General features: G+C 42.9%; 1 protein-coding gene across 1 annotated transcript in view; it reads left to right on the top strand.

The window, feature by feature from the left end:
- Nucleotides 1–13,280: 13,280 nt before the first annotated feature.
- OXSR1 (oxidative stress responsive kinase 1) overlaps nt 13,281–25,017 on the top strand; it is a gene marked incomplete at both ends in the record, with an annotated part of 60,924 nt that continues 49,187 nt past the window's right edge. The window contains 2 exons of the mRNA XM_084247694.1: nt 13,281–13,350; nt 24,058–24,170. Of these exons, the coding sequence (XP_084103820.1) occupies nt 13,281–13,350; nt 24,058–24,170 (183 nt within the window). The remainder of the gene's footprint in view (nt 13,351–24,057; nt 24,171–25,017) is intronic.

Genomic DNA, 25,017 nt, shown 5'->3' with positions numbered 1-25,017 from the left:
CCCCTCAGCAGTGTATTTCAGTCAATTTGCCTGTTCTGTTCCCCACTCTGTCTCTGGTGAGTCCTCACCCCCAGACCTCTGGCCTGTACCCCGGTTCTTGTATGCATAAATAAATCTTTAAAAAAAATTTAAAAGACCACTCATCTACTTCTACTAGAAGCCATGTTTAAAAAATAAAAAGAAACATGTAGAATTAGTTTTAATAATATATTTTATTTAACGCAATATATCTAAAATATGATTTCAATATGTATTCTATATAAAAATACTGATGAGGGCCTCCTCTGGTGGCGCAGCGGTTGAGTGCTGGGCTGAGAAGCTGCCTGCAGCCTCTGCAGTCAGTGCCAGTTTGATCCCCGGCCACCGGCAAGGGTCCCACATGGCACGCAGACCTCTCCTGCGCCCGCTGCTCCCCTCAGCAGTGTACTTTGGTCCTTCTGCCTGTTCTGCTCCCCGCTCTGGCTCTGGTGAATTCTCTCACCCTCCTGCGCTTCTGACTGTACCCAGTGCTTGTATAAATAAATAAATAAATAAATAAATCTTAAAAAAAAAAAAAACTACTGATGAAATTTAATTTTTTTTCATATTAAGTCTTCCAATATAGTGTGTATTTTACACTTACAGTAGGTCTCAATTTGAAACTGGGCCCCCCAGTGTGGACTACAGGGCAAGACTGGAATTTTCCCATGGCCACCTAAGCAGCGAGTATCTTTGGAAAAATGTGGTGGTTCTCCCTGCCCACACCAAAAGTTGCTGCCTATGGGCAGCCCCTCCCTTAGGTGCCAGTTGGGTTAAAATGGTCCAATCAGGCAGGTATCAACTAGGATGGGAGACCCTGAAAGAGGATATGTAAGGCAGAGCAGGAGCCAACTTGGAACTCCCAGACTCCAGTTCTGTTGCTGGCCTCCAAGAAAAGAAGAAAGAAGCTTCCAGCAGCCAATCTTTGAAGAGAAAAGCCCAAGAGCATTGCAGCTACCAAGTGGCTGCACCTGCCTCCGGTCCTGCCGCTTCCACAGCCTGAAAGGAGCACCAAAGGCCCCGGGCCCGGTGTCTCAAAGATCTGTTGTTAGTGTGGGCCAACAACTCACAAAGAGCTGTATCTGGTTGTCTGGCATTGTCTCCCTGTGCTGCTGCCTCTGTTGCTGTCAGGTCCAGCATCCGGTGCTGTCTACACCTTCAGACTGTGGCTGTGGGCTGCTGAGGCATCATCTCAGTGGCCCTGCCTGTGAGCGCCTCCAGTGAGTTGGATCCTAGACCACCGCCTGCTGGAGTACCATGAGCTCCAGGCCCTCCTTGGCAGGATAGTGCCATCTTGAACAAGTGGCCTTTTATTTGGAACTTCTGGACCCTGAGGACACTATCTAGGGTAAGATAGCTGCCCACCTGTGGCCTTAGAAATTCTGTCTCCCCTGTTTGTTCAATAAACCCCACTGTTGTTCCCTGAACCTGAGCAGTCTTGCTATTGCATGTGTGGATGAAAACCCACAGTGACCTGTCCTCTATGGGGCACTGTCCTTGGATAGCTACAGCACCCCATAGCCCTGTCTGAAATTCACACTGGTCATATTTCAAGTGTTCCATTGCCTTATGTGCTAGTGCCTACCACACTGGACTATGCAGCTACAGAATCTTGTTACTCAAAGTGTGATCCCTGAACCAGAAGCACTGATATCACCTATAAGGCAGCGCAGGCCCCACTCCAGGTGTAATTCATCAGCTTTTGCACTTTAATAGGATCTCCAGGCAATTCACAGATACAGAGAGACTGAGAAGTTCTGCCCCCATGCACTGGGGAAGAAAGATATAGGGTACAGGTTTCTCCTGCTATCTGAAAGTAGAACATTCCTACTTGGGATGATTTGGTAGGTTATTGTTTGGGACTGGGAATGCTCAAAATTTTTTCCATATAAATTAATAGTAATAGTGTTTCTAGGTCCCCCCCCCCATAACCCATCTGGGTCTCCCCCCCCCATAACCCATACCAAATAAGAATGCTCTACTTTTGGAGCATAGTGGGGGAAGAGGGGATCTGTACATGGTGTTTTGACTCCTGAGGAGGAAATGAAATTAATTAGGATTTTTATTCCACTAGCCTCTGTGGCTATCACCTGTGGCCTTGATTGTGCTGATGCAGAAGGCGCTTGGGAGAGTGGGTGCAGAGCATGAGTACCTGATTGCGGACATCTGGAGTACGGGTGTGGGCATGCGTAAATGTGCACACCTGAGCCTGACGTCAGGCCTGTAAGGGCGGCGTCACTCAGACAGAGGATGGCTACGAGAAGATGAGCAGCGTGACTACGAAAGAGGTGAGACCACGAGAGAATGTCAGAGAGCCCAGAGAAAGAATGTAAAGCTTTGTGGGGCGCTGGGAGGCTCAGTTGCCTCCTGAGCCTCCCGGCCACCCTGCCTTGTCCCTCTGCCTTGCCGGCCTGCAGGCTTGGTACTACGCTATCCAACACCAACATTTCTCATGCAGGTTCTGTGCCATGAGTTGCCTCAACTCCAGATTTAAACCAGAGGGTGAAGCTATTCATGTTCTACACAAATGCTCCTCTAGGGGCATCTGTTGTAGTGACTCAGTAATCAGGAAGACACGATTACCCAATCAGTGGCCATGCAATGATCTCTTCCTCAGACTCTCTTGTGCCTGGTCAACAGGCCTGTAGTAACCCATGGTGACAGGGAATGAAGCTATGGACTCAAAAACAGAACTGCCCTCACCAATCTTTCTGGCTATTGCCATTATTTTCTATTATAACGAAAGTCACTACCCTAATGAGCAAAAGGCTTGGTTGCTTGCTGGTGGCAGGAAGATGAGAGACACATGGAATAGATATGAACCAAAGCTGCAGGCTAGAGGTCAAGCCCAGCTGAGACCAATATAAACTAGTCGAACTCCAGCTGATCTGTAGACATGTAAATGAGAAAAAAAAAAACTGTCTGCTGCTGATACTTTGTTACACAGCATTTTGTGGCAACAGCTAACTGTGACCCCAAGTGGGACAGTATGATAAATTATGGGCAATAGGCTATAAGAAGAAGTGATAGTTGTAACTTTTAGTTCATGACCTTAAAAGAAAGGTATGTGCCCTCCATTTCCCCCACTCACTTCACCCTGCAGGAATGTGGGTGTGGCTGTGGAGCAGGAAGCTGCATGTTGAAGATGGCAGACAGAGGTGAGAAGGGCCTGAGGCTTCAACTCTAAAGTGGAACTGTCAGCCCAGGACTGCTTACACTGAGACTTTTATGTCTCAGGAGAAAGAAATTTCTATGTTGGCCATTATTGCAGCAGGAATGCTTGCATCCTCATACAATTTGGGTTTTCTGTAACCAAAAAGGTCCTGAGAAAATAGGTTTGTTGTCAGTCCCCTGCGGTACTCACCCAGCCCAGTCCTACCATGCTCCTACCATGCCCTCTGATGGTGTCCGTGCTCCCTGAGGAGCCTGCCCGCTTTGCTGTTGAGCCCTGGCCCCACGGTCCTTGGGTCACTAATGCTCCTGCCACACAGCTCCCCTTTCGCCCCTCCTGCTCAGCTGCCAGCTGTGAGGGTGTATCCAGCTTCACTAAGGGCAGGCTGTAACTGGACACTTCATATGCCTGAACTATAGTATAAGGAACAACAACGACAAAAAAATTGGAACAGGGTTCACATTTTCTAACCCTATAGTTTAGAGGTGCAAAGACAATGTAGCTTCTTTGCTTTCTAAAACCCAATCTTTCCCATGAACCCTACCCTGCTAGGAGGGAGGGGCATGTAGGCTTGCTAGCAAACAATATGTTAGATTATTTTGGCTCAAGTAATGACTTTGGGGTATCTTGGTCTCTCTTAAAATTTTTTTTCTAAGATTTATTTATTTATGCATACAAGAGATGTGGGGGGTGAGAGGATCCACCGGAGACAGAGTGGGGATCAGAAAAGGCAGACTGACTGAACTACACTGCTGAGGGGAGCAGCAGGCAAGACAGGAGAGGTCTGCTTCACCGTGTGGGTTGCTCCCTGGCCGGCCGGGGGATCAAACTTGTGCTGCAGAGTCTGCGGATTGCTTCACAGAGCAGTGCTTAACCCCTTTAGCCACCAGGGAGGCCCTCTCTTAGATAAATATTGTTTTTAGTTTTGATTTTGTCAAGATGGAGTCTGGGAGGCTCAGATGGTGACTTCAAAGTACAAGAAAAGATTGCCTTGTATCCTAGAAAGCAGGCCCATGTCCTGTTATAGTTCTGCTGTGAGGTGCTAGCCTGTCTCCTTTAATTAACTGCTGAGCTTCAGTGAGCCTTATCTGGCCTTTGGAGTGTGATGCCAGTACTCAAAACTGAAGTCCAAGGTTCCAACCACTTGCCTTCAGCGACAATGTCCTATCTCTGCAGCCTTTTTACTTCAACTTTATGGTCCAGACTCAATAACACCACCTCTCTCCTTCATGGGGCACAGGGAAGTGTTTGATCTCCTGCAGACCAGGCATAGCATCCTGGTGTTCACTGGCCTAAACTTCACCCTCCATCATTGTTGCATTGTTGATTCAAAGCCAAGTGCAAGCCTTCCCCTAGAGGCTTGTAGCCTTCTCCAAGTCATACACCTGGGGAAGCAGGCACAAAACTCTGTCCTTGGGTTCTACCTCGTTTCTGTATCTGTCTTTAATATTTCTATAACTTCCACCAGTCAACACTTGGATGGGTTGGGGAGGAAGAATAGGGAGAAATGAGGATCCAGGAATCTCCTTGCTTTCCCGCTTCATTTTTCTGTCCACTGTCTTGCAGGTATGAATAAACAAGTATTATTTTTATTTCCCTTTCTTTTTTTTTTTTTTTTTTTTTTTAGGTCAGTGACTCTCACAGTCTGAAAATTACCAATGGGTAGGATTTCAGACCAACAAAGTGAAAGGAACACCATGATCTGGTTTTGATCTGAGGCCCCAGGACAACTCTAGTCCTCTAAGGAGAATTGTATTTTATCCCTGTTAAAAAATTAAGACTCTCTGTCAGGTGCTTGGTGCAAACGTCCCAGTTGACAGTTTTTACTGTGCTGCCCTCAGGTCTTCCCACTTCTTGTCTTCAACTCTTCACATTGCAAATTATTTCCCTATCTTCTCTATATCCAGAGGCTATGGTCCTAAGATTCACTCCCTTCCTCCAAGTAGTTGGTGGGCGCATTCGTCTCCTCACAGTACACTTCCTACAGCCTGCTTACTTATTCTAGAAGAATGCCACATTTGTATGTGTCCATTCTTATGCACAGGCTTTTCCTGGACCCTCCATGGGGCCCTATGCCCTCCAAATGTGCTCCTTTCCAGGGTTTCCCTGCTAGGTGAAGTGCTAATAGCACACCACACACACACTATATGCACACACATTAACAGGTGGAATCACCCAACACCACACAGAGAGGAGAAAGGTTTCTAGCTATAACACAGTATGAACACCTTTACTATCTGATGACCAACTTCATGCTTGTGTAATATGCAGTTAGCTCCTCAGTTTTCCTGCTTACAGATTGCATTCAAGGCTCATCAGTTGCATAAGCACCAACTATTCTACAAGTTACCACAAAGCTACCAACCTTTAAGACAAATTCTTTTTCTCTCTCTGATTTGGACAGGTTAAATTCTTGAACATGGCATTCTGTAGGACACGTTTATGTAATCCTATGTAGGCGTCAATATAGAGCTTTATTATACTCATGTCTAACTAGATATTGTGGGAGGTTGGCATGTGGAGGTAGGGGGCTGATTGAATTAGCACTTACCTAAGAGACACCAAAAGACGGAACCCAGGGTTCCAATGACAGCAGGATAACCCCTTCTCTGCCTGCTGTTGGGATGGCCAGAGCTCAGACGCAGCTCTGCCATGGTCTGCTGCCATTCACCAGGGAAGCGATACCAGTTCTGGGGCCCAGGCTCCTGTAGATGATGGAAGACAATGGTCTCTTAAGCAGACTGCTCATAGCTGTGCACATGGAGAACAGTTCATAAATGTCTGTGTGTTGCACCTGATAGGAACTAAAGGATACTTCTGTCCCAATTTCTTTATGTTCTGAAATTTCTAACTCAATGTCCAACCAGGCAGGAGCCTCTTTAATTCTGGTAGATCTGAAACCTGAATTTGCTTGTTAGGTTGGGTGCTAAAGGCTTTACAATCTACCAAGGATCAAAGAGAATGTCTTTAATTCCATAATCAGATTTTGCAATAAGAAATTAGGTGGTGCTACGGGCAGAAATGATGCAGCAGTGATACAGCATGAATGACATCATGCAGATGGTGGTTGAAACCTGTTTTTCCTGAGTAAGCAGACCTGAGTCAGACATACTTTATTGTTGCTCAACCCCCCTCTCCATAATGCTCTCCTATTCCAGTCCCACCAACTAATAAATAGCAGCTATCACTTACCGTGCACTTACAGTAAGTCAGGGACTGGGCTAAGCATTTCTAAGAATTTCTGGAAGCCAAGTTTTACTGACAACATGAGGTATTTATATCCTTCAGCACATTGCCTGGCATATTACAAGCACATAAGTCTAATTGTTGCTTTGAAGATTTTGTTGTTTTTTTTTTTAATCTGACTTTACATTATGAAACTAGGCAATAAATTCCATGGTGTCTGAATCTAACCAGCTCCTGAGTTCAGTCCTGAGTTATTACAAGAGGACTATTCAGTTCCAGAGTTTAGATGAGATACTTATATTTTTCATTGCTTTTATAATCATGCCTATACAGAGATTCTTATGTGTGTATATATATGTATATATACACTATTTATACATATATATCTTGGAATTTATCAAAGAGTTTATTTAGGGCATATACTTAGGAGTGGAATTACTGAACTATAGGGTAAGTACAGGTTCTTCTTTATGAGATAATACAAAATTACTCTCCAAAAAACTTGCATTGACAGTCTACCTAGCAGAGGATGAGTGTCTATTGCTCCTCATCTTGGCCCACACTTAGTATTCCCTGGCTTTTAAATTCTGTGTATCTGGTGAGGGTCAACTTGTATCTCATTTTAGTTTTAAGATGCATTTCCTTGACTATTAATGTCATTAAGGATTATTAATGTCATCAATGGTTTTGTGGAATCAGTCTTTTTGAATTGCTTTATGATGTTATTAAATTGCTCCAAAGAACTTCCATTATAAATAGTATACAGTATTTAAATGTTTTCTCCTTTTAATTCAAACTATACACACAAAGGAAAAAATGTATGCACCTCCATGCATCATCCAGACCTAATTCTACATGTACATTATGGACTGAATGTTCATGGCTTCTCCCAAATTCGTAAGTTGAAATCCTAACTCTCACTGTGCTAGTACTAGGAGGTGGGACCTTGGGGAGGTAATTAGGTCAAATGGGTGGAGCTCTCATGAATGGGATTAGTGCTTTTGGATGAGCAGAGAGCTTCCTCCCTCTTACTTTCCTTCTGCCATATAAGGAAACAATGAGAAAACAGCTACAAGCCAGGAAGTAGGCTCTCAGCAGACACTGGATCTGCCATTGCATAAATCTGATCTTGGATTTCCAGGCTCCAGAACTGTACAGGGGTACTAAGGGAGATGGGGAAATATTTGTTGTTTAAGTCACCCAGTCTATGGTAATTTATTATGGTAGCCCAGACCTAATTTACCTACAACTTGTTTATTTACCTTAATTATAAATCATTCCATTCCAATACATAGTGATCCACTTCATTTTATCATATTTCACAGAAAGGATGAATCATATTTTATTTTTTCCCCTCCCCTTTTTATTCTTTTTTTTTTTTTAATAGAGGCATGCTTTATTTTTTATTTGTTTGCTGGTTTGTTTTTTTTATACATGCACTGGGTACAGTCAGAAGCGCGGGAGGGAGGGTGAGAGAATTCACCAGAGCCAGAGCGGGGAGCAGAGCAGGCAGAAGGACCGAAGTACACTGCTGAGGGGAGCAGCGGGCGGCAGGAGAGGTCTGCGCGCCATGTGGGACCCTCCTCCGGTGGCCGGGGAGCAGCCGGGGATTGAACCGGCGCCGCAGAGGCGGCGCACAGTTTCGCAACCCAGCGCTCAACCGCTGCGCCACCGGGGATCCCCTCCCCTTTTTAAAGCAATTTTTGGGCAGATTTATCCCTCCTCTTCCTGAACAAGTTAGTACCTCTAACCTGGAAACAACCAAAGTTAGCAGCTGAGGAATAGAGTTGCTAGATGTCATCAATCCCCTTGCTTCTTCCTACACACACGGGAAGTCATATCTGAGGTCCCTTCAGTTAGGCTGGGATCAGACAGCAGAGTTTGACAATACAACATGGCAAAAAGTAACAGAGACAACTAGCAGTTGATCAGTTATCCTGGCGGTCTCCCTCTTTAACCAGCTGGCTAAATGCAGAGGATAGAGTAGGGGACTCCTAGCACACGATGGTGCCACAAGCTGGAAGGAACCCAAATCTGATTCTCTGCTTGGAGGAGGAGGACCAGGCACATTTGCTCTGGACTTTACATGGGTGAGAAATAAGCTCTGGGTTAAGTCACCCAGATTTTAGGGTTGTTACATCAGCTAGCATTAGTTACACCAACATACATATTTCTTATGTATTCTGAGATATTCCATGATATATACAGGCAATTATTAGTCCTCTATCAAAGGACATGTAGGTTGTTTTGCTTTTCCCTATTACAACAATGCTACAACAAACATCTCAATGAAGTTGGTTCTGAGACACATTAAACCTTTAAGAGAGAGTGTTTGGAATGCAGCAGGCAACCAGGAATCTGTTCCACCTAATGAGATATTTCCCATGTTTGAGTTCTCAGTTTGAGTTCATCAAGTTGGTATGGTGTGAGGATGGGTGAACGAGAAGCTACTTCCTGGCTCAGAATCCAGCTTGAAACTGAGACTCTAATTTTTATGCAGATTGATTTTTGTCTTCCCCTACGATAACTTTTGCACCTATTTCTTAGAGGCTCTAAGCACCTGTCATCTTGGTCATTCATTTCCGGAGTTTGCCAAGATGTCAGATTCTCATCTGCTAGAATCCTAGCACATGCAAGTCTCTTTTATATTCTTTGTATTTAATCAACATCTTGCCTGAAAATGTACCTGTGCAGAGCACTATTCCTAGTATAAGGCGGGAAGCACACCTATGTGAGCTGTTGTCCCCTCTTATATCAATGATGACGTTATACTACCTGTGACACATGAGAAGGAATAGATGGGGAGAGCAGATTTTAGCAGTTTGCAGTTGGTTCTGGCACTAACATGGAATTGTTGAGAAAATCAGCTTGTGAGAGATGTAAAATTGTGTTTTTCTTTATATTTAGGTTTCTCACATAGGGTAGACACTACTTTCTAAACTTTAGGAACTTCATTAAAGAACCCATAAGATTTGAATTCTTACAGCTATGCTTATCATTTCAGTGTATCAGTAGTCTTGAAATTGGTCTTTTCCCCTCTACCTTGCAGGAATCAAAAGCAAAGCATAAAGCAGGGGAGTTACTTAAGGGCAACAAAGAAGGGGACACATGACTATTCGTTCCCTCTAGGCCTCTCAACGCAGACAGTTGAGTCTTACCTTTTGGGTTTACATGCTGTAGTAGATGCTTGCTCTTACGCCTTGGGCCTATTCTCGAGTTTGCTTTCATAAAGCTCTAGGACATGAGGAAACTGTGTATCATGCTGGGTAGGTACATCCTCTGACTCGAGGGCCATGCTTTCTCCAGCACTAAGCACTAAGAAGCGCAGGAGCATTAACACCCTAAAGAGGAAAAAGAATTGGTAGGCAAATACCTCAATTCTGAGATATGTTCTAGTTTCTCAGATGATTCATAGCAGAACTGAGTTCATGCATTGAGCCCATACTGTACCCCATCATTAACACACCCTTTAATGACATTCCTTGCTCTGCTGTTTCACTTCAAGGAGTGGGGTCACCTTTAAATAAACTACTTGCATCCAAATCCTGTTTCAGAGCCATTTGGGAGGAAACAAAACTAAGACAAGAACTCCTTTGAAAATGTGAAGAAACACAAAGTACCTCTCTTCAGGAAAATGTCATACTTTCAAGAAACCCAGGCAGGATTTGTTGTAATTCTGATATGAAGGCCAGGGTTCCAGAATCACCTTGACTTCGCTTTCTTCGCATCTGTATACAAGGACCTAACTGGAGTGAAAGTGTGACTTTATTAACAGCGTCAGTAAGTGCCTAAAACCTTTTCCCCCCGTTTAAAATACCCTTTGCCTCTATGGCTCCTGTTCAGTTTTGTCTAGAAGTCTTCTCCAAATTCCCTAAATACTCTTTATCACAGTATACTGCATGATTCTTTGTAATATCACTTTTCTGCATGATACTTTGTAACATCACTTATCTATGTATTTGCCTAACTTGTTTACTAGTCTCTGTAAGACGATATGCTCCATGAAAACAGGAACAAAGTCATTTTGGTTACCACTGTATACCTAGTGTTGATGACAGTTTTCTCACATGCAAGATACTACATAAACTGAGAAAGAAATTGAGGTTTGGGCTCTGGTTGCAAAGAAGGCATCACTTCCTTGCTCATTAAAAAAACACTGGACCTTAATGTCTAAATAAAATAACCAGATCTACAGAGCGGGTTCTGACTCAACTATCAAGCTATGGGCATGAAGAAAATAGACCATAACTCATTAATGAATGCAAAGTGCCCCTATCCAGGAGTCTAAGCCAATTAGCAGCTTAAATTTCCACTGTTAGCCCACTGGGGGAGGGTAAGAGAAGTAGTAGGAAGTTGAGACCAAAATCTCTCCCAGAATATACTGTTCCGCATATTACTTCAAGGGAGTAAAAACCAAAACAACATAAACCTTCCGACGTCTGGCCATGGTCCACACAGGCCAATATCCCAGGGTCAAGACTCTCTGGTTTACAGATCTTCCTATTGGTACACATCTTGAGACTTCTAATCTTTACAACTGATTTAGTGCCTCTTTGATACACTTGATCCTGACTTCTCTTTTCCCTGCCAAAAAGAAAAAGGGAGCACAAGCATTAATAGTGTCAGTAGTAATGGCTGAAAACAATCTTTACAGCAAGTCCTGTGCTGTGCTTTCAGACTGGTACCCTGGCACCTTTGCTCCGACAGAAATGTTCTATCCTCTCAACTCCCACCAGTTGAAAGCATGTTAACTTTGAAGGGCCTGGTACAAATGTCACCTCCATGAGACGTTCTCCAATCCCGCCAACCAGACGGAAACCTATTTACAGCTCCATTCAGGCAGCTTTTGTTGTGGTTTCATGGGCAGTGTGTTACAGGGCAGAATGAGGGGCAGTCCAGGACCCCCAAGCCTGCCTGCTCTAAATGGGTTCTGTCATCCTCCACAAAAAGACAAACATATTCTTAGAGCCTAAGACCTTCAATGGAAAAGAGCTAGGTTGTTGGCAAAGTCATGAGGTAGGGAAAAAATGAGTCATGACTTTTCCGACAGCCCAATAGCTAAGTTTCCCTATGAAACATGCAAAGTTACCCATCCCCTTGTGGGTAAATGCCCAGCCAGGCAGAGCTGGTCCAAAACCTGCCATAATTCTAAAGCCCCTGTTGGTGGGGAACCAGAGGAAAGGGGCAGAAGGGGCCAGTCAAGCCTGGAAGGAAAGGCGCAAAATCAAAATACAGGTCAAACTAACGGCTGCTAAGGGCAGCCACTGCACAGGTCTCCTCACCCATGGCTCTGCCTCTTTCAAGTGTCTCCTTCCATGTCCCCCAAGTCCCCCGTGAAAAGTCCAAAGCTGAGGAGCACGCACAGCTTACTTATGTGTCTCTCAGCTCCAAGTGCCTCCTCCAGGTCTTTCTTCTCTGAGTCTTCCTCCTTCCTAATCTTCTCAGCCTTTTTCAGCTTCAACCCCCTGCCCAGCTTTACTGTTCCTTAAGGTGGAGCAGGGAACCTAGAACCGCCCCTTTCTCTGGGGATTACAAGTGGCCCTCCCACCCACTGAGCTCTGCTGGAGGCTTCCAGTGCCTGGCAAGGCCTCCTTAAACGTCTCATCCACTGTTGGTCTGAAAGACGTTCAGCTGGGAATAATTGCACACTCGACCCCATCCATGTTGTTGTCTTTCCCCCATTTTTATAAAGCACGTGCAATTTTCACCTCAGTCATTTCCTCAAGAACCTCAGTGGGCCACCTGAGAAAGTTCAGTGAGCTCACACAAAAGTCAAAGTCCCCGAAGGCGAGGGCCAAATCTCACTTGTTTCAAGTAAACCCACAAATTTTCCAGGCCGCTCTTTCGTGCTCCACATCCAGAGCTGAGAAAAGACAGACACCCCCTGCCCAACCCGGTTACAGAGGGCCGCGACGGGCGCTGCAGAGGCAACTTCCGCCTTGAAAACCGTGCGGTCACGCGGCCAGCTTCCGGTTCCGTAACCCAAGGCCTTTTATCCCAGTTGGCAGTACTCCGCACCCCAAGGCCACCCCACCCGGCACTTCCCCGGGCTCCACACCCTGCAGCGCCGGCTACGCGTCTCGAGGGCGTCATGCCGTGACGTCACTCTGGCGCCAGGGGCAAAGTGAGCGGCGAACTGGCAGCCGCAGGATTGGGGCGCTAGCGCGCAGAAGCACGCCGAAAGCGCGGGGGCGGGCCTAGCTCCTGACGGGCGTGCCCGTACACCCGTCGCCTTTCTGATGCCTTCTCAAATAAACCAATGAATGCGACGACGGCGCCGGCCACGTGCTCCAGCGTGCGCAGAGGCTCCGCCCCCTCCAGTCGGCCGCCATGCTTAGTGTGGCTGCCGACTTTGGGCCGCTCTACGCTCTTCCCTGGCTTTCCGAGGCCATAGCAGAACTCCTTCCAGGGCATTTCCTCCCTCCCAACGTCAACCTCCACCTCTTCGCGTCTCTAGCTTGCTGGCCGCCTATTCAGACACACTTAAGATGGCGGCCGGAGGCGGGGCCGAGGCGGGGCGTGCCCGGCGCGGTGACGTCAGCGCGCTGCGTGCCGGCAGGTGGAGGGAGAAGGGAAAGTTTGGCCCGTGCGTGGGGCTGGGGTGGAGGGCGGGACAGAGGGGCTGGGCCCAGGCGAAGCTCCTGTAGCTGCTGCAGCCGAGGCCGAGGCCAGGACCCGGGCCGGACCGGAGAGTGCCGGACGCGGAGGCGCGGAAGGCGAGACTCGCCGGAGCTTCGAGCCCCTGCCGCCCGGTCGTGCGGTGACCCCGAGCCCACGCGCCGCCCGACCCTTGGCTGCTCGGAGGCGGTTGGCGGGGGCGCGGCGGTGGGGGTGGGGCAGGGCGCGGCGCGGAGACGGGAGAGGTCAGCGAGTGTGAGGCAGGACCGAGAGTCGCGCCGCCGTCATGTCCGAAGACGCGAGCGCCCTGCCCTGGTCCATCAACAGGGACGACTACGAGCTGCAGGAGGTGATCGGTGAGCGCGGGTGCCGCCGCGGGGGGGAGGCGCTGCGCCGGGGGAGGGTGACACGCGGGATCGTGGGGGGCCGCGCAAGCTGGGGGGGCGCAGGACGCCCGGGGATTCGTGGGTGCTCGGGGGCCGGGGATTCGTGGGGGCGCGGGGGAGGCGCTGGTTTGTGCATCGCGCGTGAGCGGAGAGGGGATTTTGAGTGGCGCGCCTGTAAGGTGGGGTGGGGTGGGGTGGGGTTCAGGGAGCTCACGAGAGATTTGTGCAATGACAGATGTTTGAACCTGAGCGACAGATGCTTCTGGGAGAGAAAGGAAAGTGCAGGCGTGGGACAGGCCTTGGCGAGGCTGTGCGAGAAATGAGATACTGAAGTTAGGGGCATAGCTATCTCCCCCCCCCCTTTTTTTTTTTTTGACATGGTGGTGTAGGATACTTTAGTTCATTCCCAGCATGCGAGCGAGAACCCCGAGTGCTCACGGAGTGCCAGACATTGCAGGGGTGGAACTGAGGATCCTCTCCGGATGAAACTGTAGGTAACGCTCTGAGCAATGAAGACACAACTTCCGACTGCTTGAAACTGACTTTCTGGCTAGGGAGGTAGACATTAAGTAAGTAGACTAAATAGAAGGAATTACAGGTTTTGTCAAGTACTAGGAAGGAAATAAACAAGATGTTTTCATGGAGAAATACCCGGGCATGTAGTTAGGGTGATTACATGGAAAAGTCATTTCTTGAGGTATTGAAATCAAGTTGAGCACCGAAGGGCGAGGAGTCTTAAGGGCATAGGAAAGATTTTTCCTACTCTAGAATGAGGAATGCAAAGGCCCTGAGGAAGGTAAGAACCTGACGTGTTTTAGGACTGAAGGAGACTGGCTAGGACTGAAAAGTAAGGGTGGGGCCAGATCTTAGGAACCTTTTCAGCCTTGGTAAGGATTTTAGAATTTTTTTCGTGTTGTGGGAGGGCTTCAAGTGGATATGATGGATCTGGCTGCTGTGAGAAGAGAATTAGGAATAGCTGTTAGGAGAGACCAAAACTTGCACAAATGTGGGTTGTAATTCTCAGAGAGGCACAGTGATTGAGGAAGGTGGGATTGGGACTGAGGGGCATGTTTGTGGATGATTATAACACAGTAACCTTAGAAATCAAAAGGGGGCTTGGGTAGCTAAACAGAAGTTCCAATCCAGCTGACATGAGCAAATCCCTGTGTATTGGAGGAAAGAGATTGTCTACATTGCTAGATCAGCATCTTGTCCTAAATTTAGTTTATGGCAAAGACTGCTTGAAAACCCCTTGTCTGCCTTGAGGTATTTATTGCACTGTGTCTGTGGTGTAGAGAAACTTTCTGTTTCAATGACTTGATCTTATTTTAAGACAAATCGGGCTAAGTTTTATCTGAAAGACAGCACATCTTTTTCCTTAAGCCACTTCTCAGGCCTGTGTCCTTGGTCCATGATGGGAATTTGACATGTACTCGTTGGTTCTTAAGACACCTAGCTAAGTCTCTGTCTTGATTGATTGCTTCTGGATCCCTCAATCAGTTTCATGTTGAAAGTGCTGAAGTAGGAGATTCCAAAATGATGTCCAAAAAGTAAAGAATGATGATAGGGGTCCCTGTCATCAATTTAGAAGAGGAGTTATGCCTTCCTTTCCGATAAGGTGTACATCTTCCTTGGGTAAGGGAGATGGTTGTGGTCATATCTTTGCTATTAAAATGGCATAGACTCAGAATTGCAAGGACTAGAGATTTAAAGACTTAATTTAATTTGGTGTCATCAGACTGTTAGGGTATCTGAGTAAAGGGAGTCTCCGTGTTCAGGGAGTCTCAAAGTGGTTCATTGGTCATGAAGGTAAAGAACTCTAATGTGATTTGATCACATTTGAAAGACAGCATTACTGAGGTATAGCTTGATAGTATGAAATTCACCCGTTTAAGTATAAAATTCAGTGACTTTTAGAAAATTTACTATGGTGTGCCCCAGTCAGCATAACCCAAATTTAGAATATTTTCATCACCCCCATGAGATCCTTTGTGCCTGTTTATAGTTAATTCCCATTCCCAACCCGCCCCAGGCCACCACAAATCTTTCTGTCTTTATAGAGTCTTTATAGAGCTTTTCTGGACATTTCATATTATTGGAAGCATCTAACATGCAGTCTTTTGTGTTTGGCTTCTCTTGTTTTAGCGTTTTTTTAATTCTTAAATATAATGTTATTGAAATACAATTTGCATGTCATAAAATCCACCTGTTTTAAGAGTACAGTTCAAATTTTGGGGGTAAATTGGCAGAGTTTTTGAATCATCACCACAACCCAATTTTAGAACATTTCCATCATTCCAGAAAGATGCCTCATGTCCATTTTGCAGCCATTCCCTCTTCCTACTCCCTGCCACAGGCAACCACAGATCTGTTTCTTTATAGATTTGCCTTCTCTGGACATTTCATATAATTGTATAGTAAGTAGTCCTTTCTATTCAGCTTCTTTTACTTAACATAATGTATTTTGAGTTTCATCCATGTTCTGGCCAGTATCAGTGTGTTATTCCTTTTTATTGGATAACAGTGGTAGGCATTGCTTGTTTCTACTGTTTGGCTATTTGGAATAATGCTGCTATGTGCATTCACTTCAGATATTAGTGTGAACATGTTTTCTTTTTCTTTTTTTGAAAAGATTTATTTATTTATGCATACAAGAGCTGGGGTACAGGCCAGAGATGCGGGGGGGGGAGAGGATTCACCAGAGACAGAGCAGGGAACAGAACAGGCAGATTGACCCAAGGACATAGCCAGTGAGTCAGAAGAGGTCTGCTGTGCCATGTAGGTTTCCCTGGCCGGCTGGGGATTGGCTGGGGATTGAACTCATGCTGCAGTGGCTGTGGATTGCTTCATAGTGTGGTGCTTAACCCCTTGTGCCACCAGGGAGGCCCCGTTTTTATTTTTCTTGTGTCTAAACTCAGATGTAAAAATTCTGGGTCACTTTTATGTTTCGCTTTTTAATTAACTGACATACTTTTTCGAAGTGACTATACCATTTTACATTCCCACTAGTGAGGCAGGAGAGGTCCTGTTTCTCTGCATCCTTACCAACATTTGTTGTCTGTCTTTCTGTTATTGTAGCTGTCTTACGGGGTGTGGAGTGGTATCATTATGGTTTTGTTTTGCATTTCCCTGATGACTAATGATGGTGAGCATCTTTCCAAGTGCTTATTGATTAGCCCCTTATATATCTTCTTTGGTGAAATGTTTATTCAAATATTTTGCCCACTTGGGTTGCCAACTGAGTTGTTTTCTTGCTGAGTTACTAGTATGTTTGTATATGTATTTACTCTGGATTTGAATCCTTCATCTGATTCATAATTTCATATATTTTCACCAAGTCTTAAACTTTTCATTTTCTTGATGGTGTATTTCAAAGTACAGAAGTTTTAAGTTTTGATAATAACATTTTTTTCTTTTATTGGTAGTGCTTGTGGTGTTGAATCTAGAAAATTGATACTAACCCAGCATCATAAAAGATTTTTTTTCCCCTGTGTTTTCTCATAAATTATAACTTTAACTTACATTTAAGCTTTTGGTATGTTTTTAGTTTTTTATGTATGGTGTGAGGTAGGGTGATCCATTATGTTTTACAGATAAAGACACTGGAAGGTAAAATGATTGTTCAAAGTCATGGAACTAATTAGTGAGAGAGGCAAGACATCTGACTCTCCTATTTCCAAATTAGTGATCCTCCTTCCTTCATCTCCATTTGATTAATTTTTTTAAATTATAAAATGGAAGATGGGGGCCTCCCCGGTGGCAGTGGAACAGCGGTTGAGCGCTGGGTTGCAAAGCTGCCCACAGCCTCTGCAGCGCTGGTTCGATCCCCGGCTGCTCCCCGGCCACCGGAAGAGGGTCCCACATGGCGCGCAGACCTCTCCTGCCCCGCCTGCTGTGCCCCTCAGCAGTGTACTCCATCATTCTGCCTGCTCTGCTCCCCGCTCTGGCTCTGGTGAATTCTCTCACCCTCCCGCGCTTCTGACTGTACCCAGTGCTTGAATAAATAAATAAATAAATAAATCTTACAAATAAAAAAATAAATCTGCCCACCCCTCCACCCCGGTGGCGCAGCGGTTGAGCAGCCTCTGTAGGGCCAGTTTGATCCCCGGCCACCGGGGAGGGTCCCACCAAAAAAAAAAAAAAAAAAATCTGATAGGAGCAGATATTTTATTGATAACCCTTTCGGATGTAGTTAATCTGTTCTCAAATTTGTGTGTCCTGTTTTGCATTTTTAAAAAGTTGTTCTTCTGAGTAGTAAGTTCTTTGAAAGTTCCTATCATCCTCCATCCACTCCTCACAACCACTCTCTCACCCCATCCTCCCAACAAGAAGGAGAAAGTCTTTCCTTGAACTCCATAGCTTAATACAAGTGTCTCACTGGAGCAGTGTATTCTTATTTTCACTTTGCTTCCATACTGAAGTGTTTGTAATGCAGTATTTTGTAATAAGCTGTATTCTTCAAAATGAATCTTTGTGATTTCTTCACATTACACTCAATTTTTTTCAGGAAAGAAGTGATTGGAGTCCAGGGGAAAGATTTGGGGATCATTTGAATGTTCTGTTTTCAAAGGATTATATTTTAAGGAAATGGTATAATGATGTCTCCTTTCTTATCAAAGCACATGCATTTATTTTTCACATATGTTGCTCAGTACTATAATATTTGTAGGTTAATTGTTTCTCACATTCTGTTTGTTCTCTCTCTGGCAAAATCCTACAAAGAAAACCTCCTTCCTAGAGTACATTAAAAGCATGCAACTTGGGAATTCAAATGACTTCCTTTGAAAAAATTGTATTATTTAAAGAAAAAGACATTTTCTTTATTTATGGCTATTGTCAAGTGCTTCTGAGAAAATAAGAGATAGCAAAAATTAGATTAGATATGGTCCAGCACTCACCATTTCATCTAATGAAAGTGGTAGTAAAGATCAATTCCTGTACTCATCACAAGGAAAAAGGGTTTATAACTATGTGTTGGGGATGGATGTTAACTAGACTTATTGTGGTGACCATTTAGCAGTTCATATAAATGCTGAATCACTATGTTGCACACCCAAAACCAACACAATGTTTTATACCAACTATACCACAACAATGAAATAGATCAATTCCTATGAAAACATGCTGACTGTTCTTGATAGAATAGATCTCAAAATGTTCATGACATAGCACAAAAATACTTCCCCCTTTTTAAAATAAATAAGGTCTTTGATCTTTTTGCTCATTCCTTAATCTGAAGAAAAAGACTTTAGAGACAGTAGATTGAATGAGAATTGTATCATCTTAATTATGCTTGGACAAGATTAAGTTCTTTGTGATTATCATTAGTATAGATATTAGTATTACCATCACTATTGATCATTCATTCAGTGTTTTTGAACTCTTTCCTAACTGTTGAATTTCTGGCTACATGTTATACTGTATTTGCCCTATGCTGAAGCAACTGTAAGAGCTATAAGGGCTTTGGAGTTAGACTGACATGCATTCAAATATTGGTTTTATGTCATAGCACCTATATGTTCATGGGCAATTTATGTTACTGGTTTTAGTGTCAAGCTTTTTGTCTGTAAAATAGGGATAATGGTACCTGTATCATTGAGGCTTTTATGCAGATTAAATGTAATTGTAGAAAGTGTTTAGTGTGTATTAAGTGCTCAGTAAAATAGTGGTAGTTGTTATTTCTAAATTAATATTTTTCCCTTCCTCCTTGTCCTTACATTTCATAATTTTTGTAACTACCATGAAGTATGAAACACCATGTGATTTGAAATCTTGTAACAAATATTTTGAATCATGTAATGTTTATGTAATGAATCATATAATGTTGGAACATATGTGTTTATGTGTTTGAATCACAAACTTAATGTGTATGAATCATGTAATGTTGGAACAAATGTGTCATTCTTACTTCCAGATCTCACTCAGGTATAGGTGAATTTAAGGATATGTTTTGGGCATGGCAGTATAGATGTGTAAAGACCCTGCCACCCATGGTATTTCCAACAATACCATATGAAGGCAGAGAGTGAAACCAGTCTGTCAAGGACTGGACCATGTGACTTTTATAGTTATGCATCTCGAAAAGTCTTAATAAATATATGCTCTTTTCCTTAGACTAGGTTTAGAAAATTGTTCTTTAAGATCTGTTTTTAGTAAGGTATGATCACCTAGCTTTGACACTTGCTGAAGGTAACCCATTAGCTTTATTCTTTACCCCTTTCTTTTATTTTCATTTAATTGTTCACAAGCCACACATTTGATGTCTAAAGTGGTGGTTTCTAAATACAGCTTCCAGGGTCTCACCTCTAACCCACCCCACCCCCATTAATGTGAAAGACATCATGCTCTATCAATAGAGTGATGCTTAGTAGTTAGTATATTTCCCGTCCCCAACCCCATTGGTAGATTTAGTTCTAGGGGGTGACATTTTTAGTAAGACCAGCCTTGGAGGCCTCCCTGGTGGTGCAGGGGTTAAAGTCTCAGCACTATCAAGCTATCACCAGCCCGGCCTGGGAGGTGACCCACAGACCTCTCCTGTTTCCACCAGTGCAGCAGACCTCTCCTGTTTCCACCAGTGCACCCCTCAGCAGTGTATTTCAGTAGATTCACCTGTTCTGCTCCTTGTCTCTGGTAAATCTTCTCCCCCTCCCATACCTCTGGCCTACACCCCAGTTCTTGTATGCATAAATAAAATAAATCTTAAAAAAAATGATAAGGCCAGCCTTGGGCCAACATCATTATACTGGGGTATCAAATAGGGATCACCTATAACTGCATGTTATTTGTGAAAAACAAAATATTAGGGGTTTAATAAAATAATTTCTACCTCATATTACCAGAAGCCTGGAGTGGCAGTCTAGGTGCCATTGGGGACCCAGATGCCTATTTTGTCACTCCATCACACTTAGTATGCGGCTCTCATTCTCATGGTTAGTTGCAAGATAGTTGTTCAACCTCTAGGCTCATGCTTGTGTTCCTGGCTAGAAGAATATGGCAAAAGGATTAAAGCACGTGACAACTGTGTTGGCTCCCTTTCAAAGGGCTTTCTTTCCTGGAAGCCTTACTCAGTGACTTCCATTTCTATTTTATTGGCAGTGTAATTTGGCAATTTGCAAGGGAGGCTGTGAAGTAAAGCTTTTTGGCTGAGCACATTATTATTTCAACCAAAAAATAGGTCAAGATTCTCTAATAAGAAGGGGGAATTGTATGTTGAATTGGCAGCTGAAAATTAAGGGCTTTTTTAAAAAAAATATTAAAAGTTAAATAAGACATTGCAAATAAATAATTTAACCTGACACATAGTAATCAATAAATGCTAGCATTAGTCTAAAGAGACTGTTGCTTACCGATTAATAAGAGTATGGTGTTGAAACATCATTTAGTTTTGGTTTCTAGGTCTTGTTCTACTTCTTACTAATTTATGACATAAGTCTTACCTTTGCTTACATTGCTTTGTAAAATCAGTAATACCTAAACTCATGGGATTATAGTGAAGATTAGATAAAAAAAGAAATGCAAGTAAAGAAAGTGCTCAGCATAGTACTTGGCACACAGTACATGCTGAATAAATGTCAGTGCTTATGATGGTAATTATGAGGTAATGCTCATGAAGACTGGGCTAGTTTTGTGTTTGTTCTGCTCCGAAAGTACTTTTTTGTCTTGAAAAATATATACTACTACTTGATTGATGAATTTGTTCAACAAATATTTACTGAATTCCTGTTAGTGTGCCAGATACTGTTCTGGGTGCTAGAGATGCAGCAGTGAACCAGGAAACAAAAATCTCTGCTTTTATAGAATTTATAATTTGGGGGTGATAAAGGACAAAAATAAAGCAGGAAAAGGGATTGGGTACCACTAGGGATAGAAGTGAGTTTTAAATAGGTGAGGGAACACCTCAGTGAGGTGTTCTAGAAGCATGCTGATGTGATTGAGGAATAGTGAGGTGGTGAGAGTGGCTCACACAGAGTGAGACAGAGGCATACAGGTGAAGAGATCGGGTGGGTGAAGTGCTAGAGATGTGTGGTCCTGAGTATCAGATTGTGTGAAGCCTGGTGAGTCATTGTGGGTCTTTGGTTTTTTCCTTTGGGTGAGATTGCAAATCATTGCAGAGTCTTCAGCAGAGGATTAATGTGATCTGACTTATGTTTTAAAAGGATAACTTGATCTGCTGTACAAAGAATGGTTTGTAAGGGTGGAAGGAGAGGTTATCCTGCAGAGAGAGAGTAGAGGAGGTGTGAGAATCAGTCAGATGCTGGATATGACATTTTGAAGTTAGATATTTGCCATTGGATTAGATGTGAGAAGATTCCAAGATTTTTGACTGGAGCATCTGGAACGATGCGGTTATCATCCATTGAGATGAGAGAGCACCAGAGTGAACAGGAGAGAGTGATGATTCATTGCAGAACCATCAGGCTGCTTGAATAATTACTCAAAGCATATGGTAGTGTGTCCTTATTTTCATCTTTGTGGAGAGAATAGCATGATTTTTATGATGATGATTATTCTCACAGCTGTTACACCAATTTTAGGAGCTTTAATTTTCAACATGACTCTTACAAAAGGCCTTATTTAGAAAAGGGTTTACAAAATTCTAGATTCCTATATTTTCTGTGGTGCAGATCACAATGCCTTAATTATCTTTCAGAATGAATAGCCTGGGCAGCTCTTTAGTGAATGTAAAACCTTACTTAAATACTTAGAAACAAAATCTTTAGAGTAAGTTTACCTGTTATACAGATTACTGGCCAAAATTTTGGGGGAAATAGCGTCTATTGATTTGGTTTATTTGATTAATTTTTCCTTCACAGGTAAGAATAATGTTTTTATTTTCTCTTTTAAATTTCTGGGTTTAAGTGGAGAGAGACTGAATTTTTTTTTTTTTAGTGCCCTTATACCTTTGGAGCAGCTGCTTTACTGACTCAAGAGATGAATTTACCCAGTTTGAAGGATTTCAAGAGAAAGTGTCTTTATATTTTTTCATATTAATCCACTCTGGCGTGTAATATATGCTAACGCTGCAGTTAAGGAACAAAGCTGGATTATTTAGGGATAAAAGAACTGGCCTTAGAATTAATACTGGCTAAAGAGAATACCATGAGAGTGTACATTTGTGAAATTAAAATTGTAAAAAATCGCCAAAAATTGTGGACATCTCCATATTAAAATATGTCTGTTACCTGGTTCAGAAGTACCCTTCAGAGGCCACATTGTGTCTTCTGTGACTGGATAATGCCTCTTATCTTAACCAGATCTGTAACCTGCATACTTAGCTTCTTTCCTTTCTGGTCTTTCCCAAAGTCCAGCAGCAACCTCCTCACTGAAGGCTAGAGATCTCAGTTTGCTATAGGATTGCCACACAGAAAGATTTAGGAGAGGAAGGGATGGGGAGATGGAGAGGGATGAACTTAATGGCAAGCTCTACAGTTCTACCTGACTCAGTCTATACTCAGGTGCAAGAATAAATGGACAAGCAGACAATAGCCTGTTGGATCATTTTTATCAAGCAGTATGTTAGCGTTCCTAAACTATTGTCAAATAAATGTGTTCTTGAATATTGGATTTTATTTTGATTTTTGGTTATATAGTTATATAGAGTTTTTACTTAGCTTGTTATAATGGTGATTTGGGTTTATCCATGTCAGTATTGACTGTAGTTATATATATTACTTTAGTCAGGGATTTTCAGGTGGCTACAAATGGAGCAAATTCTGTTGAGGTTTGTAGCTATATATCTAAATTGTTTTCAGGGTTTTTTTTTTAAGATTTATTTTTATTTATGCATATAAGAACTGGTTAATTGTGTTTCTTTTTTAAGGTTTTATTTATTTTTGTGTAGAAGAACTGAGGTATAGGCTTGAGGTGGGGGAGGTGAGAGGATTCACCAGAGACATTGGGGAGCAGAGCAGGCAGGTTTACTGAAATACACTGCTAAGGGGAAAAATGGGCGAGACAGGAGAGGTCTGCCGCGCCATATGTGGGTTAGCTCTGTGGCCGGGATCGAACTCAGGTCTTGGTGTTTATACTGCTGAAACTTAACCTCTCGGCCACCAGGGAAGCCCTGTTTTCAGTTATTAATGTTTGCAGCACATTAATAGAAATTGGTGGTATACTTGAAGAGATTTTTAAAAGCAGCTATACTGAGAAATAATTTATACACCATATAATTTGCCCTCTTGAGTGTACAATTCAGTATATTCACAAAGTTGTGCAATCATCACCACTGTCTAACTCCAGAGCATGTTCATAATTCTAGAAAGTAGCTCTGTACCTACTAACAGCGCTCCCTTTTTCCCTCTTCACCTGATCCCTGGCCCTGTCTGCCTTTATGGACTGGCTTATTCTGAATATTTTCTATAAATGGAATCATATTGTGTATAGATTTTTATGTCATACAGGAGAGGAGCAGGGAAGTGTGCGCCTCTGCTGTAGTAGTCTAAACTGAACTTTAGCAATTTTTATTTAATTTTTTTACGCTGGTATTTATGGGCAATTCTGTGGAATGGTTGAGGCTTTTGCTTTTGTGAACACTCTATTTAGAGTATTTTTCTGCATCTGTTGTTGAGTCTAGGAATATAATATGGTTTATTCTTCTGTTGTTTAAATTGTGTGGGGATTAAAAATATCATGTTTTTATCTATTCACCCATTTATTTACTTACTTATGTGCTTTTAGGGAGTGGAGCAACTGCTGTGGTCCAAGCAGCATACTGTGCCCCTAAAAAGGAGAAAGTGGCAATCAAACGGATAAACCTTGAGAAATGTCAGACTAGCATGGATGAACTCCTGGTATGCATATCTAATATTTCTTACATGGACAGATACACACTGTGTATTCATGTTAGAGTGGGAAATAACTTGAGGTTTTTGAGGTGTTTTTTTTAAAAAAAAAAAAAAGATGTGTGATTTCATCATTTATAAGTCATGTTCATTATAAAGTTTATAAAGTCCAGGTAAGTGGGGGGAAAAAATAGTTATAATCCTCTTACTCTGGGATTAACATTTGCTGTATAATTTTTCAAAATACAAATTTAACAGTTTTGAATTTTTACGATTATGTATATACTTGTTCTTTTCACTGAACAATTTTTTTCATAGACAGCTTTCTTTATAAATACAGATTAATACAGTTTTCAGTATGTGTGTAGCATTATCTTGAATAGGTAGACCACACTTTAACCTATTCTCTGGTATGGATAATTGTCTTGTTTACTTTTTTTATTGTTGTAAATAATGGTGGTTTATTTCTCTCTTTCCTTAAAATAGTATCATGGAATTATGATTGCTGGGTAAAATGGACTATCCTTTAAAAGACTGTTGGCCTCCTAGGAACATGGTAACAAACTACATTTTGACCAGTGATGCAAGAGGAGAGCTAGAGTTACCCTTAGCCTGTGTTGGCTTCTTTAAAGGTTTGGGAAAGGAAGTACCAAGATCAGTAGCTGCAGGAGATGTGCAGTGGCATTTACGCCTAGTCACACAGGGATTGTCTTGTATTTTTCTTATGCACTGTGACACCCAGAGTAGTTAAAATCCGCAGTATATTTGATTTAATAAGAAATATTAGCTTTTTATACTTCATGAGGTTTTTCTTAAAGACCAGATTATATAGTACATGAAAACTACAAACTGCCAT

This window comes from Talpa europaea (assembly GCF_964194135.1).
Source record: "Talpa europaea genome assembly, chromosome: 11".
NCBI classification, from domain to species: domain Eukaryota; kingdom Metazoa; phylum Chordata; class Mammalia; order Eulipotyphla; family Talpidae; genus Talpa; species Talpa europaea.
The sequence above is the reverse complement of the archived record's forward strand: the minus strand, read 5'-3'. Positions and strand labels throughout refer to the sequence as shown.